At 42.3% G+C, this 18,961-nt stretch overlaps 1 protein-coding gene across 4 annotated transcripts; it reads right to left on the bottom strand.

Annotated features, from left to right (window-relative positions):
• Nucleotides 1-170: 170 nt before the first annotated feature.
• znf652 (zinc finger protein 652) lies at nt 171-18,492 on the bottom strand. 4 transcript variants are annotated; one of them, XM_030056978.1, is made up of 6 exons: nt 18,213-18,492; nt 11,854-13,420; nt 8,745-8,892; nt 7,413-7,528; nt 5,653-5,797; nt 171-3,974 (listed from the first exon to the last, which is right to left on the bottom strand). In XM_030056978.1, the coding sequence occupies exons 2-6, from the start codon at nt 12,898-12,900 to the stop codon at nt 3,355-3,357; spliced, it is 2,076 nt and encodes a 691-aa protein (XP_029912838.1). In that variant the 5' UTR covers nt 12,901-13,420; nt 18,213-18,492; the 3' UTR covers nt 171-3,354. The 4 variants fall into 4 exon arrangements, with proteins under 4 accessions (XP_029912838.1, XP_029912841.1, XP_029912842.1 ...); XM_030056981.1 differs by lacking the exon at nt 18,213-18,492 and adding an exon at nt 15,954-15,998; XM_030056982.1 differs by lacking the exon at nt 18,213-18,492 and adding an exon at nt 14,958-14,983.
• Nucleotides 18,493-18,961: the final 469 nt, after the last annotated feature.

Here is an 18,961-nt window from a genome sequence, read left to right as displayed (position 1 = left end):
AATGAAATTCGCCACAATTAACCATTTGTGAGCTTTTTTTTTTTATCGTGATCAGTCCCATATCGTCCCATTCCTACATGTTTGGTTACTTGCTCCTGTTCAGTTTGACACAGTTTATGGTAAAAAACAAACAGCAGTACATTTGAAGATAAAGCCAGGCACACATGATAATCATCATGGCTACTTGTTTTTACTTCTCAAAGTTAGCAGAGTCAGTTAAATGTACATTATCAAAAAAGGCCCAACATTTCCACTTCTCCTCAACCTCCAGAAAACATACAAAAAATAAAAACAAAGACAACCCAGGACATTATAAAGCTGCACATTTTGTACCAGATACAATAATAAAATACGCAATGCTACATTAAGTGGTTAAAAATACAAAGGGGAAAAAGTATATTGATTTTTTTTTTTAAAACATCTTTAAAGAATATACAATGTTATTTTTTCTTAACTAGCCAAGAATTTTAGTAGAAAGTGCATTCTATACAACAAAGAAAAGAGGAGGAGAATCATACAGCAAACTGAAAGAAATAAAAGGACACGACAGAAGAAACTTTGTAAGGACACAAAACAAAAGAATGGATTTCAGATGAAAGCTTGGAGGGGCTAGTGTAAAATTGCCAAAGCAGGAGGAACATGACTTTTACACTTTAAGGGGTGGAGGGGAGTCCATACTGGAACAAAAGTATATTTATTTTAAAAAGTAGAAAATAAAACATATGCACAGACTAAAAGAAATGTCCTTCGTTTGCTATGGTCCCTTCCACACTACCCGCCTCCACTCGGGATTCTCCTCCTTTTCCTTGCCTAAAAACATCCACTCACCAAAGTAATCACCGCCACCCTCTCCGACGCAGCCAAAACTTCACTCTCTTCCACAATGCATTGTCAGTCCCTCCTTTCCCTGCGCCTCACCCACGCAGCAGTAAAGTGCAGAGGATACACACAAATGAAAAGGCTTCCAAAAAAAAAGACAAAAAAAAAAAAAAAAAAGATCCATACTGCAAAATGTCGAAGCACAGTAGTGAACCTGAGGGGACAGGTTGATAAGCAAATGCAGGGGCTGATAAGACCCACAGAAATGGCAGGATAGCTGTAGGTCTCAATCAAGGAGGGACATCTAGGCTACTGAGTTTAATCACTCGAGGACCAAATACCTTCAGAAGGCGGTTGAGAAGAGGGTCGTGCTATATTTACTGCTATCGTCCATCTCAGGTATCCCCAAATACACAAATATTGGGGCAGACTGTAAAAGCAGCTTCTGATACAAGAGCACCAGGGACAACCAGACAGACTGCGACACACACGTGCACGCATACACACGCATTCATTCATTCATGCACACACACACACACACACACTCACAAAGCTCAATGTTGTTCCAAAACACTAATCTGATAACAGTCTGAGACTGGGTAAAGGGTTAACAACCCGCTTCCATCAAGCAACCAAAAGTCATCCCAAAATACTTGACAGCCTTTTCTGCTCCTGTTTAACAAATAACATTCACACAATCAGACATTACATTAATGTCATTTCTTGCCATGACTTGATTACATGTATGCTTATCTATACAAGAATTGCAAGTACTAGAAATTGTATAACCATTGCCGTTGATCCTCTGACATTTCTTACGATGTGCTAGCAACAGTATATCTAGAGAACCATTCATTACTTTAAACTGAGCAAATTATCTGTGAACATTAAAACACATGATTGATTGACAGCCTCGAGGCTGTTCCATCATTACAGGTAGGCAACATTCAACAAGCTTTGACATATGTGTTTGCCTGTGTGAATCAACGTATGTCAGTGGGTGTGGAAAATTTGAGGAAAAACAAACCAACAAAAAAAAAGAAACAAAAAAACTCTAGATTACAAAAAAGCCCCACACCAAACTGTGGAATATAGGCTAATCGGAATATGCATATTTATCTGTTGAGAACTGTGATGAAAAAGGTCCCGAGTCTAAGTACTGTATGTCAAATGACCTTTAACATGGTAACCCGTATCATTTTGACAGCAGCGGAGAGAGGTGGGGTGGGGGCGGGCGAGAGAAAAATGCAGATGGGGCCATATGCCTGGCCCCTCACAGTGGCAGTATTTGACAGTCATATGTTATCTCAAAGCATCTGCTGACCGACAGTACTGAAAGCTGAGGTTACTCTGATAAAACCAGATCAGTGGCCATACAGTCTGTATCTGTATCTGTATCTGCATGTGTGTGTGCTTGAGAAGGTGTGAGGGTATGTGCCTGGAGCATGTCCTGCTTTACTTGCATTTCTTTCTTTCTTCTTCTTCTTCTTTTTTTTTTTTGGTTTACAAAATATCTGGTCGAACCTTATAACCTCAAATTAATACAATAAAAATCAGGCTGGCTGGACATGTTACACTTTTTGTATGACACAATACAACTGTCACTTTGTAATATTACACTGTGGAACTCAAACAGAAAAGCAAAATTAAGAACTGTATTAAGTACTGGAATGGAAAGCACCATTAAACCATCATATCAATCTCAGACTATGTTTAGATCCAACAAGCCATTTACAAATCCTTTTCAGGTGGCCTTTCAAAAACAACAAACAAACAAAAAAAAAAAACATTCCTTCCCCCTTACTGCGACCTATGGCACTGCATCTTGCACTTCCACTGACCCTGCGAGGACTGAAAGCCCCAGCCTTCGCCAAAGGACAGAGAGACAGGCTCCGGTAGAGCCAGTTCCAACATTCATCATAGATAATTTGTGAGGCCAAAGGCTCTGCAGTACAACTGGAAGGAGTACTGCTGAGGGTAGAGTACTGCTATGGGGAGGACTTGCACGCAAAGCAAAAGCCCTGAACAATGTGCAACCATAAGTCAACTTGACATTAAGGAGTAAGTTGGATGAAATAGATCTTTGATGATTCACCAAGCCCAGATAATACGTATGTCAGCTTCCATGAAGAGGATATCCTTTACACATGAATGTACAGATAAGAGATCTCACATACAATAGTCCTACCAATGGTGATAAGAATTATACAAATTCTTTTCTGCAGATTTCCTACGAATGTGATCAGGAAAACAAAACAAACAAACAAAAAAAAAAAAGGTTTTATCAAGAGGTTTTCAAATCTTTGTCAGTTGCCGGGAGGTTTCTAAGTAGCTAATGTGTGTACTGAGCGTGTATCAGTCTGTATGTTTCACATGTACAAAGAGGTGTATGCTTAGCTTTACATGTCCACATTTTGTTAGAGAGGACACCCCTGGATCAGAGGCCTTGCAGGTAGTTGACTGAAGCAGGACCTGGTATGACAAGAGGAGGAGCCAGGTGTGGTTTGGTGTGGGCTGACAGGCCTGGAGCGCAGTTCAGTGGTGTTGGGGCGCTCCGGGGCCTTTGTCAGGCGGCGCCATGTGGTGTAGGTAACTGCTGTCTTCGTGCCCACAGTGGTTGAGGGGCTCGCTTTTGAAGAGGGCAGGGGGAGGAGGCAGATGGGAGACAGGGGGCACGGCCAGGTGGTGGTGGGAGTGAGGCGGGGCGGCGTGCTGGGTGGCGTTCGGGAGGTGCTGCTGGGCGGTGGAGGGGTGCGAATGATGGTGAGAGGGAGTTGAGTGGAGCTGTAGATGTGAGAATGTATGTCCCACGGGGCCTCGCGGAGCCATGGGCCCCCCTGATGGGCTGAGGCCCAGGGGTGCTGAGGTGGTGGCCGGGGTGGCGGCTGAGGGGCCGGGGCCAGACGAGGAGGAAGAGAGCGTGTTGGCAAAGATCCGGAGAGGCACAGGCGGGCCACTGGTCTGCAGGACCACGGGGCTGGTGACCCGGAAGCACTTCTCTTTGTGCGCCTTGAGCATGTTGGAGAAGCGGAAGCGCTGGCCGCACACCTCGCAGGGGTAGGGCTTCTCCCCGGTGTGGGTACGACGGTGGCGCTTCATGTTGGGCCGGCTGGTGAAGCTCTTCCCACAAATCTCACAAATGAAAGGCTTCTCTCCTGCAGGGTTTCAGGAAATGGAGACAGAGATTATAACAATTAACAAAAGATCTTGGGGAAACAGAAATTATATACTACACCATAATCACTTCTTGGCATGGAAGCGTAATGCATTTAAGTGTAATGCAAAAATCCCTTAGCCTTAGAGTAAAAAAATTTTCACCCATGAAAATTTCTCTCAAAATTCTGAGATAAGTATCCAAGAATTCAGAAAAACAAGGCTGAATTTTTTAACCATGAAATCTGCTGTTTTTCTGAATTAATGAGATAATAGTGTGAGACTACTGAGATAATTATCTCATTAATAACAAAAAACAATGAGAATGAATTAATGAGATAATTATCTCATTAATTCTGAAAAACAGGGCATTTTTTTCCCCATGAAAACCTTTGTAGAATTCTGAGATTAACCTTTTAATTCAGAAAAAAGGGCAGATTTTTTTAGAGAGAATAAACTTGTTAATTTTAAAAGGGTGAATTCATTACACTCACGCACCTTGGCAATCAAATCTAATGATGTAAACATTTACCATCTGACAAATCTGTAACACACAAACTAAAGCTCCCTATAATTGCAAGATTAAGTTACTTTTTTTCACCATATCTTGAGATAGAGAGCAGCAGTTCTCTTTCCAAAATGCTAATAAGTTACCATCTTGAATTGAGGGTCTTTGCTGTCAACCCACCCACTCTGCAGGAAGCTATTACAATTCACACTTTGAGGAGAGGAGATGTGAAAGTGAACAACAGCAGCTCCGTTGGAATGCTACTCTCATTAACCTCCCTCCATGGAGCCACTGAATGTGGCTGCTACCACCCACACAGCCATCTATTAACAGGCTGTTGAAGGGCTCTCTAAATGCCTTATTCCGGGCTGCATGTTATGTGTGAATCTCCTCTAAACCGACAGTGAATATCAAAAGGTAACGGTTAATGTGGCTGTCTTCTGTGTTACACGCTCACAGGAATTCATGAAAAAGCTACCAAAAGTTGACCAAACTTTGGGAGTTTGCTTGTGTGGTGAGGCATGTGTGGTGCCTATTACAGGGCATCACTGGGTGTGTCTCCTGCTGCTGGAGGCTAAATTGGACGCTAGGAGCAGGGAGAGGAGAGGGTAGCATAATTACACCTCACAAATAGAACCGTCAGGGCCAACGGAGTGCAGCGTGTCCACCCACGGCAGGCATGACTGGAGAAAAACATTGAAGGACGTACGGGCTGCGTTGCTCAGTGTAGTGTTGGAAATAGCAATGCAGTGGGGAACAAAAATCAGAGGGATGTAATATAGCATGTGTCTGGGTAGTCATTATAAGCCACAATATATGCAAGGCTCCTATTTGATGTTGTACCTCCCTCTCATTTTAAAGACTGGGCAAAGTCTCTCTGCTCCTCATCTTGGCGACGTACTATTTCTTTCCTTTTTTAGGGAGTGCATGCAGACTGGCTGACTGAGGGAACATGGTTGTTTGGCAAGGCTTTTGTCAGCATTTTAATACATTTACTGAATTTGGTTTTGGAGACAGGCAGATAAATAATAATAATAAAAAAAACATTACATTTGACATTTCACATGGCCAATCAATTCGCACTAGCCCAAAAGGCCACTTTATGAAAATGTAGCACCGCGAGTTTAGGAGAGGTTGAGTATACTCAAAAAGCCAGACGCGTCATTTCTCACCTGTGTGTGTTTTCATGTGCTCATCAAAGTACTGCTTCATGTTGAAGTCCTTGCCACACCACTGGCACATGAACTGCTTGTGTCCGATGTGAATACTCATGTGGGAGCGCAGCTGGTATTTGTACTGGAACCGCTCGTCACAGTTCTGCAGCAGAGGCACCAGCGTTGTTCAGATAACACACACACACACACACACACACACACACACACACACACACAAAAACACAAACATACACAGGCACTCTGAATTAGGCAAAAGATCCAAATGTACTCTGCTTGTACGTGGAATTGCTGCAAAATTATTTAAAACTAAAATGTCTGCCTTTGACAAGTTTGCAGTGAGTGATAAGAATTGAGATCGCGACTCAAGATCTTTTAAGGTGTGGCGCTCTTGATCCTACTGAACTGCTCTTGGAGCATTCAAAGAGAAAACTCTGACTTTGGGTGTGCCGTTGAGAGATTTAATTATATTTGCGTACTTGTACATTGCTATCATGCAACTATTTTTGTCATGATGTTGCTTTTTTGCCTAGGTCTCTCTTGAAATTGAGACAGTACGTGGTTCAATAAACATTTCACGAGAAATATCCAGGATTTAAAACAAGAAGATTTTCTGCCCTTTAAAAGTTGTCCAGGGGAATGTGAACAAGTATTGAGTTACGTGTTTTAGGAAATCTAAAAATGACTGTATGCCTGAAATACAGCACGGTCCCTGGGAACTCTGTGAGTAGGAGAAATGTATCTACTACAGAAGAAAACCACTGAGGAGAAACAGACTAAACTACTAGATATTCCTTTAATAAACGTGTAATAACATGTTACACTGCTGCATGTTTTATCATGGAGCGGCCCCACCCGGCGACACATGTTCCCTGCCCACCATCCATTCATGTGGTTCGGCATAAAAACAGGCCTTCGGTGGGAGTAAAGGACCCCATCTGTCAACCATTCCCTTTGAATTAAAGAGCGCTGAAAGGGATAAGATTATCAACCAGTACCATTAGGGCAGAGCAGAAATAAGCCCAGGAAATATTGATCCTCAACATGCTAAAATGCATGCACCAGCCAGGCTGTTTTAAGTCCTACAACAATGAGACATTTCATGCTACATTTACCCGAGTCCCATTTATTTATTCCAGTTAACTGGTGGACAGTGTGGGTTTTGGTCTGCTAATGTTTGACATGGAACAGGCCTCCGGGAGCAGACATTTACTCTGACAAGCTTACAGTCAAATGAATGTTTATAGTACAGTGGGACAGCGCACCAGTGGAGGACGCCAGCTGAATATCATTAACTATTTTGAGGCGGTCGCAAACCACATAGTTTGTGTGTCTCTGCTCACACTGATGGAGGAAACACAAAGGCAAATTCATCAACACTGAAACCATAAGCCAGCAGCCTGTCACTTTTTGAGAGCTCAATTTAGTTCCATTCAAACAAATATATTAGAAAGATCCAGCGATGAAATGCAAATAGGAATAGGAAGACATATGCCATCATTCAATTGCACAACATTATACAGGTTTTGACGTATTTTTGTCTGCCTAAGTATACAGAAGTACATCAATTGGCAAGAATGTAAATTATGCGTTGGATTACTGGAGACATCAACACTCAGCTGTGGAAGTTAGAGCTGCTGTAGTTAGTCGCCTGTGTTGCAAGTTACATAAATTCACCTGGCAGTTCGTACGTCAATGTGTGTGTGTGTGTGTGTGTGAGAGAATAAGAGAGAAAGAGATCGACAATGTGTGGGTCTCACCTCACAACGGAAGGGCTTCTCCCCAGAATGCTGGAGCGAGTGAACCTTTAAAGACATGCTGCGCTTAAATGACTTCCCACACGTCTCACAAGTAAACGGCATGTCCTTGGTGTGAGCTGGACAGGGGGGAGAAAGAGACGGGGGAAAAAAAAAAAAAATCAGAAAACTGGATATACCTGATCAGGTAACATCAAGCTTGTAGTTCAAATGGGATGCATGTGTAAGAAAAAAATACATATATAAACACTCAAAAGTGAGGTGCTTTAGTATGGTACTGTATTTCTATGCTGGCACCAGGAATTAGTGCTTTAACTTTTCCAAGCCATACACCACATTGTGATGAAAATGCAGTCAGAGAGGAATTGATGTTCGAATGATGTTTTTTGGCTTTTACTTTTGCACATGTCATTAAGACAGCCAGGACAAAGGCACACTTAAAAGTTTTTCTCTCTTTGGACAAATACTGCCATGCACAGATAGTGGCACTATAGCAACTGTACTAAGTGTAAAACATCAAACAGTCATTACAAATCAGCAACAAGTCAGTTTCAAATGTGTGATTCTAAGGATGAGTGAGCTTTTGCATGCTGCCACCTAGTGAATATTTTGAGTTTTTTTTTTTTTTTTTTTTAAGTTTAAATGGAAAATCTCATCAAACCAGCCTCTAAACATTCTGCAGAGTCTTGTCTTTAAGATAAAGGCAAATTGTTTGTTTTTTTAGTAGCATGTGCAACTTTACTGTGTTAAGTTACAAGTTTTAAAATCAAAACAAAATCGAGGCCACACTGACTATTGTCTTATTATTATGCAATGCAATGTACACAGACTTTTTACTTTTTGTCCAAAATTTGACCAACTTCAACGAAAATAACATACAAAATTCTTAGTGAGACTTTCCTGGTGATGACTAAAAGGCTAAGCTATTTCAGGCCATCATATTGGTAATAGGAGCTATAATCAAGCTTAACATTTTATTGCACATAAGGGTGTACTTTAAAAAGTGTGCATGTAGCATCTTAACACTGACAAATCATTAACAAATTAATTCTGAGACAGTGGTATAATAACCACCAAAGAAAAAGACCAAGCCTCCAAATCATATCTGTGTATTTTATGGCACAAAACCTGGGTTATTATTAGCAAGGGGGAAAGTGTAAGAGGATAAAATACATCAAAAACATCTATAACGTGTGGTGGTATGTTATTATAGTGTGGTCCAAGTATAGCAACACTATCAAACAAAGAGCCCCATGGCGACTCCCAACCCAAGTGCAGGGTATTACGGGGATAATGCAGTGCACAGTGAATCGGATAAAACGGGCTTCCACTCACCAACCATGTGTTTTCGGACATGGGCCATTGTGTAGAACTTCTTCTCACAGATTTCACACGAGAATTTCTTTTCTGCATAGCCATGCACAATTTTAATGTGCTCATGCAGCGACCATAGCTTCTTGAAAGACTTATTGCAGGAAACACACTGAAAAGCAAACACACACACACACACACACACACACACACATGAAAAACACACATAGCAACAGTCAAAAACAGTTTACCTTAGCTGGTAAGTGACTTCACATTTAAATTCAAAGCAAATTTATTTACCTCACACACAAGAGTTAGCCTAATTAATTCAGTATAGATAGTCTTGACAGTGTCCTCATTTACCACAGTTTTTTTTTTTTATCCACCAGCTCCCCCTGCTGGCCAAAACATTGATGGATATTTACTGAAGTGCCTCTGGATCTCCTGTGATTGCCATCAATGGACCGAGGCTTTAAAAAATAGCTTCCTGACTTCTTCTTTATAAATGCACACTCTACATCCTAAACGCTGCCAAAATTTGAAAAAGTCACATTTAATGTTTGGAGACAAAACAGTGCGATGTAAGAAGTCCACCTCTTCCTGTTGGGTGGATGCTTCAACCATCAAACAAACCGATAAAACTCTAACCTTAAAGGTGGAGTCGGCGATTCTGGAGAGAAGTTTTAGATATTCTAAATCACCAGCAAGATTTCGGGTCCCACTCCCTCGCACTGCCGCTTCCGTCCCCATATCCCCTCCCCTCCCCGCTCCCCTTTCCCCTGTCCTGACATGAGCACGCATGCCCCCATCCTCATTTACAGAGGGCTGTTTACCAACACCAATTTTTTTCAGTGCATACACAGAACAGCTAGCAGACAATGAGGATATTTTCACTGAATTTGCTGATTTCAAATATCAACAATCTTTCTCCAGAAACGCCGACTCCTCCGTTAAAGGCGATCCTTTCAAAACCTCCTATAAAGTCAAAATGTGAATTTGTAATCTGGTTACTTGCCAGTAAAAAGGGAAATACATGTACTTCAGGAATTACAAGGTGAGAAATTAACTTTTTAAAGTTTTTAGTGTCAAGGTTTTACACTAAAGCCACTGACAGATAAATGTTCAAATTCACCAGCCACTCGGTAATAAATTACTATTTTGTGTCTGACATCTACCAGCAACTTTCATATTTTCAACCAGCATTTGGCTGGTGGCTGATGCTTATTTCCCACGCTGCAGTTCCACCTTTGCTTATTCATGTGAGACCGTGTCAGTTCTTCTATTAAGGTCATTTCTAAACTGCATATAGAAAAGTGGTGTATTTTTTTTGTCCTATGTTATGCTGATCACATGTAAGCTGACTCTCTTCATTGAAATCTTATGACATACTAATAAAATTGAATGAATAATTTGTGATGCTTTTGTAATTAGACTAAGGCAAAAGTCAATATACTCAAATATATAGTGTGCATGCTATAGGGGCTGGTAGCCTTCAGCAAGTCAGTAACAGAATTTTTACTAAGACTACTTTTTATTGATGAAAACATTTTTTCATTTCATTGGAGTTGCGGCCTCCTTAAAAACTGCTTGAACTGGTTCTGCATTCGGTAATGTCATTACCACCCCCATACAGCTAAGCTAATCTTCTGAAAGCTTGTCAGCGGCTCCACAGTCAGCCTCGGTTTCATTTTAGCTTGAGCAGCTGGGAACTAAGTGATGCCTGTTGCCTCACAACATAACTAATGACGCAACTCAAGCTCAACAAATCAATCAGAGGGCTAGAGTATGCTACTCAAAGCAGCCATATGATGAGCACATTTGACTCTAGGCTCTTAGGTATTATTAAGAGAAATCAATTTTTTTTTCTTGAATCAGCCCTGTACCTCTTAAAGAGACCGAAATCAAACTGGAATCACTTCTAAACTGTCAGCCAGAGAAGCGCGGTGATGTTTTCTAAAGATGTGGAGGGTGAAACTGAAGCTGAAAGCCACTGAAATCAGTGTTTCCCACATGCTGGCAGGTTATTTCAGCAGGGGGGAGTTGGGGGAGCTGTGTGAGAAATGCTTTTTCAATCTATTCAAGTAATGAGGAACATGTTTTTCCCCCCCAGGTGTGATTAAGTGCCAGTTTTACTGACCTTTCAGTGAGCCCTTTATTTATCTTATCTTTGTTCAGACACTTAATTTTGTTCAGACACTTAATTCTCTTGCTCTCAAAATTGCTACTGCAACATTATTTACTGCCATGTGACTAATTTTGTCAGAATCAGAAATACTTTTCTTGATCCCTGAGGGGAAATTGGGCCAGTTGCAGTTGCTCAACTTATCAAGAGAAGAAAATATATATAAGTAAAAATTATAAAAAGTATAAGTAAAATTATCAGTAATTGAAAGGGAAAATAAGAAATATAAAAAAGGTGCATTAGCAATTTGAAAAAGAGATTAATTCTACAATGATATTACAATATACACAGAAATAAGAATTTGCGAATATGTGTGAGTATTTGTGAATCAAGTATTAAATCTAGTGGGTTACCTCTTCAACATACAAGCCCATTATCAGGCTACGTTTCATATTTTGCCTCTATTTCCTGTCAGCACAGACACAGAGTGACTTGATGAGGCTGAGGCAGAATGATTTATGTTCATCAACACTCTTTTAACACCATTAAAATTTTGTTATTTATGCAAACAAGATCAACGAGTGTTGTGCATCACATCACCTAAAATAAAACTAAGAATGACATATGAGTGATATGGTTAAACACTGCCATTATTTGAGCACTGAGCAATGGCAGTATGATTCACAATTTTAGTGGGAATGACGTTTTTTTGGATCATAATTTACATTTTCAATCAATAACTGCTAAAATGATGATGTTATATTTGCCGGGGTCTTTAACAAACAAAGGCTAGGGCTTCTTGGTAGCACCACAATACTTCTTTTGTAATGGTGTTTTGTCACACATTTTACCTTGAGCAAAAAAAACAAAATTAGAGCCCCTGTGATTTGCATACTGCACTTGGACATGCTGAAATTTGGAGACAATCAAAACACTGCTTTATCATTTAGGAAGTCAATATAACTTTTCCATGTTAATAAGAGAGACATGATTGGAACAGATGTGCTTTACCTGGATGTTCTTCTCACAGTCAGTCTGCTGGTGTAAGGCCAGCTCACTCTCCAGGACAAACTTCTTGCCACACTTGTCGCAGATCTGCATGCGTCGGTGTGTGACGTTCATGTGCTTCTCCAGGTACCAGCGTGTGTTAAAAACCCGTGGACACTTTTCGCACGCCAGCATCTCCTTCTCTTCCCCCTCCGCCTTCCCTCCCGTGGCTGCGGTGGTGGAGCCGGCAGACGAGGGGGCCGCCCTGGCCGATCTGCACTTCCTCTTTGGAGGCTCCATGCGCTTCCGTCGCCCCCTGGTGGTCATCCCGGTGGTGGCAGTGCTCAGCGCCGTTCGGAGGCTCTTCCTCCGCGGCTGACTGGGAGCTGCCGCGCCGCTCGTCCCACGACGGGCCCTTTTAGACCTAGTTCTTCTACTTTCAATCTCCTCCTCCTCTTCATCCTCCTCCTCTTCTTCGTCGGGACTGTCTTCCTCCTCCTCTTCTTCGTCCTCCTCTTCTTCCTCCTCATCGTCGTCGTCACTCCCGGCTCTCTCAGAGTCATCCGCCGCGGGTCCGGTCGTCTTGTCCCCCTTGGATACGTGAAGTGTCTGATTGTTCAGGTTGACCTCGACAATGATCTGCTCACGCTTAAAGCCCTCCTCTTCCTCACCATCCTCATCCTCGCCCTCTTCCTCCTCGTCTTCATCATCTTCTTCCGTGTCCTCCGAGGTGCCCCCGTTGCCAGCCTGGGACCCCTGCGCCCCCACCTCCTGCACCGCTCCTCCCTCTCTGTAGTACTGCTGGTGTTGCTGTGGGGTTACATGCTGAGTGGGCAGCTGACCGAGGTTCTGGTCTCCCATGGACGTCTTGGCCGCCATTTTATTGTCTACCAGCACAGAGTAAGGCTTGCCACCGACCTCCCGCTTGTACAGCTTGCCTGTCAGGTCTAGATCTGCGGTAGGGGAGTGAAAGTAGGATTGGGACACCTGCGCCCTGCGTCCTTCCTCCTGGGACATCCCGTCTAGGCTAGGGACGGACACCTCTTCCTTGAGGCTCTGGCAGGACTTCATGAAGAGGGAGGGGAAATGGAAGGATGGAGGTGGTGGGAGCACTAGGCAGTCGGAGAAAATAAATGCTATGGTGCCTAGCTAGACTTGCCTACTCTACAAGGAGGGGCAGGGGGAGCTACACCAGTCCCCCACCCCTCCTTCTATTGAAGAGATAGGAAGGAGGGGATAAGGTGAAAGATGTTCAACCTGACTCAAAGAGGGCATCCATGTTTTCCAAGGTAGGAAAGACAGTTGGAAAAACATGCAATCTGCTCCAAGTTCTGTCCATATGCTCAATAATCAGTCTTTGAAATCAAATGTTCGCTGTTGCTGATACTTCACATTTGATGCTCGGTCTCCCCTTAAGTTACAGATTAAGGTGGGGGCAAACTCTCAGATTCAGATTCAGTTTCTCTCAAGAATGCAGTCCTGTGCCAGAGTCTTTAAACTGCAGAGAAGGTAAAGACGAGCTGAATGGCATACATGAACCAGCAGGAAGGACGTCTGTGCCTTGCTTGAAGATCCATTTACAATCTGGTATCTATGTATGAAATAACAGAGAAAGAAACAAAAGACAGACAAGATTAGAAAACGTGGTTTTCCTCTTCATTATACGGGTGTGTGTGTCAACTGAAACTACAGCCCTAACAGCATGAAAACCAAGACTGAGCGGCAAATGTGCCCGCAGATGTTTCAGTGTCGTGTGTAAAAAGCCGAAACCACAGCCTTCACAAATGAATGAGAGCGGATTAAACTTCAAAAATCAAACATCCTAAATATCTCCGGGGCACAACTGTAACAATTCACTGTCAAATAAAATGTACAGACTGCGTGGTTACCAGATTAATACATTATCACCCAGTTCGTCACATTAGAGCACATTCTCAAACACTCTGAAAGACAAGACGCTGCCTAATCCGTACCAAAATATTTTACACAAAGAGAGGATATAAAATATGTCCCTGAAGGTAGTCAGATAATAAATAAAAGAGCCTCTGTAGAGTATAATGAGCAGGAAAAACCCTGTTATTTTGCCAACTCAATATCACGGCATTTGTAACAGCACAAACGCAATTGCAACCAAGCTTCCTCAAAAATAGAATAAATCAAATCAAAGAAATAACTTATCAAATTTTCATTAAATCACAGCAACCAATTTGTAGGAGGGTAACATTAAGTACAAATAAAGATTAACTTTTGTTTAAATTTACTTTCGCAGGAATACCAATTTACACTGACCTTGATTACTGATGTGAAGGCACTTCTGATGCACCGATTAAACCTTAAGGTTGCGTCTTTTCTTTTTTTTTTTTTTGTTTTTAACACACACACACACACACACACACACACACACACACACACACAAACACCCAACACCCTTTGACTGTTGGAGAGAATAATGTAACCGCAGTTCAGGAGCTCATATTGCAGATACAACCACAGGAAACTGTATTTCAACTTTTCAATAATGAGCGAGCGCTGAGCAGTTGGGAGCCTACAGTAGTACAACGCATATACAAGTGCAAAGAGCATGAGGCAGTGTCAGAGGAGTAAATCTATTTATTATTTAGGAAAGTTTGCTTTTGCGGCTAGTGCATGTGCACAATCTTGTTCCTGACATTTGCATATCTCTCTATGCTGCGGTGTGCCTGTAGGGTGACAGTTGGTCGACCCCAAATGACCTTAAACACCAGTAGGTATAAATGAGTGTGCACCGGGGCGGTTTTGTTCACAACCTCCCTGAGCAGCACAAAAACACATTTCCTTTCTCAAAAACAATAAACATCCTCTTCTCTGTCTCCTCATAAAAGTCACATGCCTTTGCTTTCTCTCAAACTATTGTCTAGTTCCCAAGAAGAAAGCAAAAAAAATGGAGCTTACTTATTCTCCACTCATGAACAATATTTTCACTATGACACTTTCACTTTAATTTACAGTAGAGATTAACACTAAATATTTGTGAGACAAAGCAAGAGAGCAAGAACTAGAGAGATAGAGAGAAAAACATATGTGACATAATGTGAGTAGGGCTGCACAAAATTATGGCAGAAGCTATTAAATATTTTGATGACACTTACTTGCCTCAGTTTAAGGAATTGAAATTATCTCATTGCACTTCTTCGGTGCTCGTATCTTCGGTGCTCTCTTCCTTAAAGTAACATGATTTTTAGGACCTAAAACTATTTTCTGTTCAGAATCAGGGAAAGGATTTGCCTTTTTAACACTGGGTCTATGAGTTCTTTTCCACTTTGCTTGTTACTACAATTCCCCAAAGACGGTCTTGGTAGGATTTCTCTGCCTGTTCCTCCATATAAACTTTTGTTTCAGGCACATGGGCACAAGTAACACATTTAAAGTTACTGGCAGGGGAATTGACATAATAACAAATACTTCACTGTAGCTGAATTACATAACAATTAATTGTGGCAATGTAAAATCTTGATGTAGAAGTATCCATGATTAATTATACAGCCCTAGATGAGAGACACATTGAAAGACATGATGTTATGAGTACATGCCAATTTGATTTAACCCATAAAACTGCTAAGATGCTCCTTTTCCATGATCATGCTGGGTGGTCGTAAACTGCATGCAAGGATGGAGTCATGTGTTGGTAGAGCAAAGTGTTAGGGGTAAAGAAGCGGCATACATAAAGCAAGCTCCGTCAGTTTTGTATGCAGTGTTGCAAGCAAATTATATTCAGTTCAATAGTACGCAGATGCAGGCACACACCTGTCTTCCTGTGCATGCTGACTCTGATCCTTTCTGAGAATTGGACAGCAGCTCTGAGAGCATTAAGACCATGGGGGGAGGGCGAGCACTACACTGACAGAGCAACTCAACTCACATGGCTGCCTTGAACACAAAGTCTAATAGGTTATCCTGTGTTTGGATGACAGACAAATTTGCAGATCGCATGCAAAAAGCATTACCTGCATCCAACGGCTCATGCCATCAGCTAGTTCTCATGGAGTGAAATCTTTACAATTGAGCAAATTTTGAGACAGGACATGACCAAGGAACAAATATTACAGGGCATGACAGGACAGGCCGGTGAGATGGCTAAGCTGAACCATTAAGTAACTCTGTTGTGCTGTTCACAAGATTATCAAGAGTAATAAACTGCCAAATACTGACAACTGTCAAAGAATACACACTCGCATACACACCAATGTGGAGTGTGGTTATGTAACCCATGTTTAGTAAAATCCTTCCACCGGCACCCGCTTATCGTTATCAATGATGAGTCATTTCAGAGTTTCACTCACACTGAAATAATGCAGTCCTTTGATGTGGGAAACAAGTAGAGAGCAGACTTCTCAATATCAGCGGTAATTAGACTGTGCAATCACCTTGTCAGATGTTGAGGTCAAACCTAGTGGAATGATGATCATTTGTGACTGCCTACTTCAGTTTGGACAGCTTTCAAAGATGAACTTTGCTCCCTGGCAAAAAAAAAAAAAAAAAAAAAAAAAAGAGGAAAGACAACACTACCAGTAAATTGCTGAAGTTCCCTTTGACAGTCATTTCACTTCAATAATTCAGAGCACTGTTAAAGCTCTTTGGCCAAGATATCAAAGCTTATTCTATGATTGCCCACTCACAACTTTCTTCAATCATGCTTCACGGAGATGACAAAAAGTGAAACCACTCTCATTTGGTATCGACATTACACAAACCCTGGATGTCACGCAATGATAGATGCCACTGAGACTTGATGACACAGGGTGAGAGCTTTACAGAGAAAGTAACTACACACCGACAATATAGAAATCAATGACATAAAGCAGAGGCACTGACACGTGCTTCGCTTAACTGTCACAGTAAAGCAGATGATTCCTCTGAAGCAGTCAAATGCATCACATTTACCTTTTATTATGCACCACTGCGCCTCAAATCCACGCTCCCTCTCAGTCTAGACTTTAATGAGCTTTCCCTTTCACAGCTTTGAGAGAAACGTGCGAGGGTTCACATTCCTGACTCCGTCCAAACTCATAAGACCTTAACCAGCTCACTGTGTGGTGCACTGCAGGGGTGCCCCATGCCTCTCTAGGTATTTGGCCTTCAACACTCTAGCTGGGTCACAGAGTAGAGCCTACAGTCTTTTTGGTTGAGCAGAAGAAGCATCACGGAGAGGTGATGAGAGTTAGATCTCACTTCTGTGGTCTTTTCTTATCAAACGTTTGATCAGCTCACCACAGAAAGTGAGACTTAAGACTGAAGTAAGTTGCATGGAGCTCCCTGACTTTCCACTGCCACAGGACAGCTCTGTATTAAATGCAAAAGATATAGCAAGGGTGACACTCCTTGTTGCATGGTTTTAAAAGCTCATTTTGTTTGCATACAAATACTGAAACCTGATTCTTTAAAAGGGGAATACAGACTGACACCAGCTTCCCTTCTAGGGATCTTGGAAATAATGGCTAACATAAACTGTGATTGTGACAAAGAAAAATAGGCTTCTGCAGGATTTTTTCATCGGACAAAAAAAAAAAGTGCATTTACAAAACCACACAGCACTTATAGTAACATTAGTAAGTGTATTTCCCCCCACTCTTGAAGAGTGCAATCTGCTCAGCTACGAGCTTGTGTGTGTGTGAGAGGTAAAGAAGGGGTTAAAACAGAAACGGCAACATTGTAGACTGAAGAACAGTAACACTAGGCAGGCCTGTCCAACTTAGGCTAGTTAGCCAGCTAGCAATATTCGTTAGGTAGTAACCTGAACCCACATGATAAGCTAACTTGGCTACATTAGCTTTCAAGGTGCAGCCAGGAGAGAGAGCACAATTGACGTTACACAACATGGAAAACGATTGTTACCTTGCACTATACCTGCAAAAGCCCAGTGTCGGCTGACTTGCGTAAGCTAACGACAGCTAAAGGACTTTCACTTTTTTAAACCCCAAACCGCCCAGATTATGGCTAGTTAGCTGATAGCTAGCACCAACGTCAAGATATTTAGCTTTAACGTTACACCGCGACGCCGATGCTGCACTTTGCTGTGTGAAGCGGTGGCAATTATTTGGTGCACATGAACACACAAATGAACACCCGACGTCCAGCTTGGTTAGCGGTGTGAGCTAGCTTGTGCAGGATGAAATGCGCCGCTTTCCTAACAAAAACCAGGCTGCCGTGCTGACAAACCCACTGAACTCGACACTGTCAGAAAGTCAATGCTAACTGAGCTCACGGACACTTCACGCCGTAGCCGCGGACGCTGGCAGCCGCTGACATATGTTTGCCTTTTCCAAGCGGTGCCCGCGATTGTCATATTTGTAAATGTGTAAAGTAAGTTAAATGGCAGTATTTTTGTGTCGGGTTTGCTGGCTTACCTCCGTCGAGAGCGCCCTCCCTTTTGCGTTCGTGCAATCAGAGTTGCACAGATTCGGTACTGCACGCGCACTTCTCTCGCTCACCCTCTCCCTGCATTCGCGTATGTGCATTTAGCAAGGTCAGTGTGGTTTATTGGTGTAAAAATGTGGGAGATTTGTTGCTGGAGTTACGTTACGGGGCTCCGAGGTCTGTCCTGCGTACCGGCGTCCTCAGCACCGCTACGTGGCCCAGCCAAGGTCTCGCGCGCCGCGTACCACCGCTGTCCCGCGCTCATCCCAAGCATTCAGGCCACTGTCTGGGCAGGCGCGCGGCGGCGTGTCTGGATTCTTTACGTCTCCCCTTCACACCAGACAGGGCACGGTGCGCGTGCACGCCGTGAGCTGAAATCATTGATTGATGAAATAATAATGAAGAGACCCAGAGGACCGGTTTGCCATCAAAGGAAAATCTTCAAAGTGCGATGAAATTATGTTTCATTTTAACCCCTGCTCTCCTCCTTTATCTTATGGCACCTTCATGCTTTAGTTAATTTCTGAGTTTGATGTTTGGTTTTAGTTGATGAATCAAACTGCTGTAAACTGATTTAATGATGCTACTCACTTTCTATATTACTGCAGCCTTCCTTTGTAAGATTTTGTTCCAAGAAAGCCCATCACAGTACAGGAGGTGATGAGAATACCAAGGATAGTGTGAAATAGCAGAGAAAATAAACTTTTTTTTTTTTTTTTCACTGATGATCCCAGCACAC

Source organism: Myripristis murdjan, chromosome 8 (assembly GCF_902150065.1).
Source record: "Myripristis murdjan chromosome 8, fMyrMur1.1, whole genome shotgun sequence".
Classification (NCBI taxonomy): domain Eukaryota; kingdom Metazoa; phylum Chordata; class Actinopteri; order Holocentriformes; family Holocentridae; genus Myripristis; species Myripristis murdjan.
The sequence above is the reverse complement of the archived record's forward strand: the minus strand, read 5'-3'. Positions and strand labels throughout refer to the sequence as shown.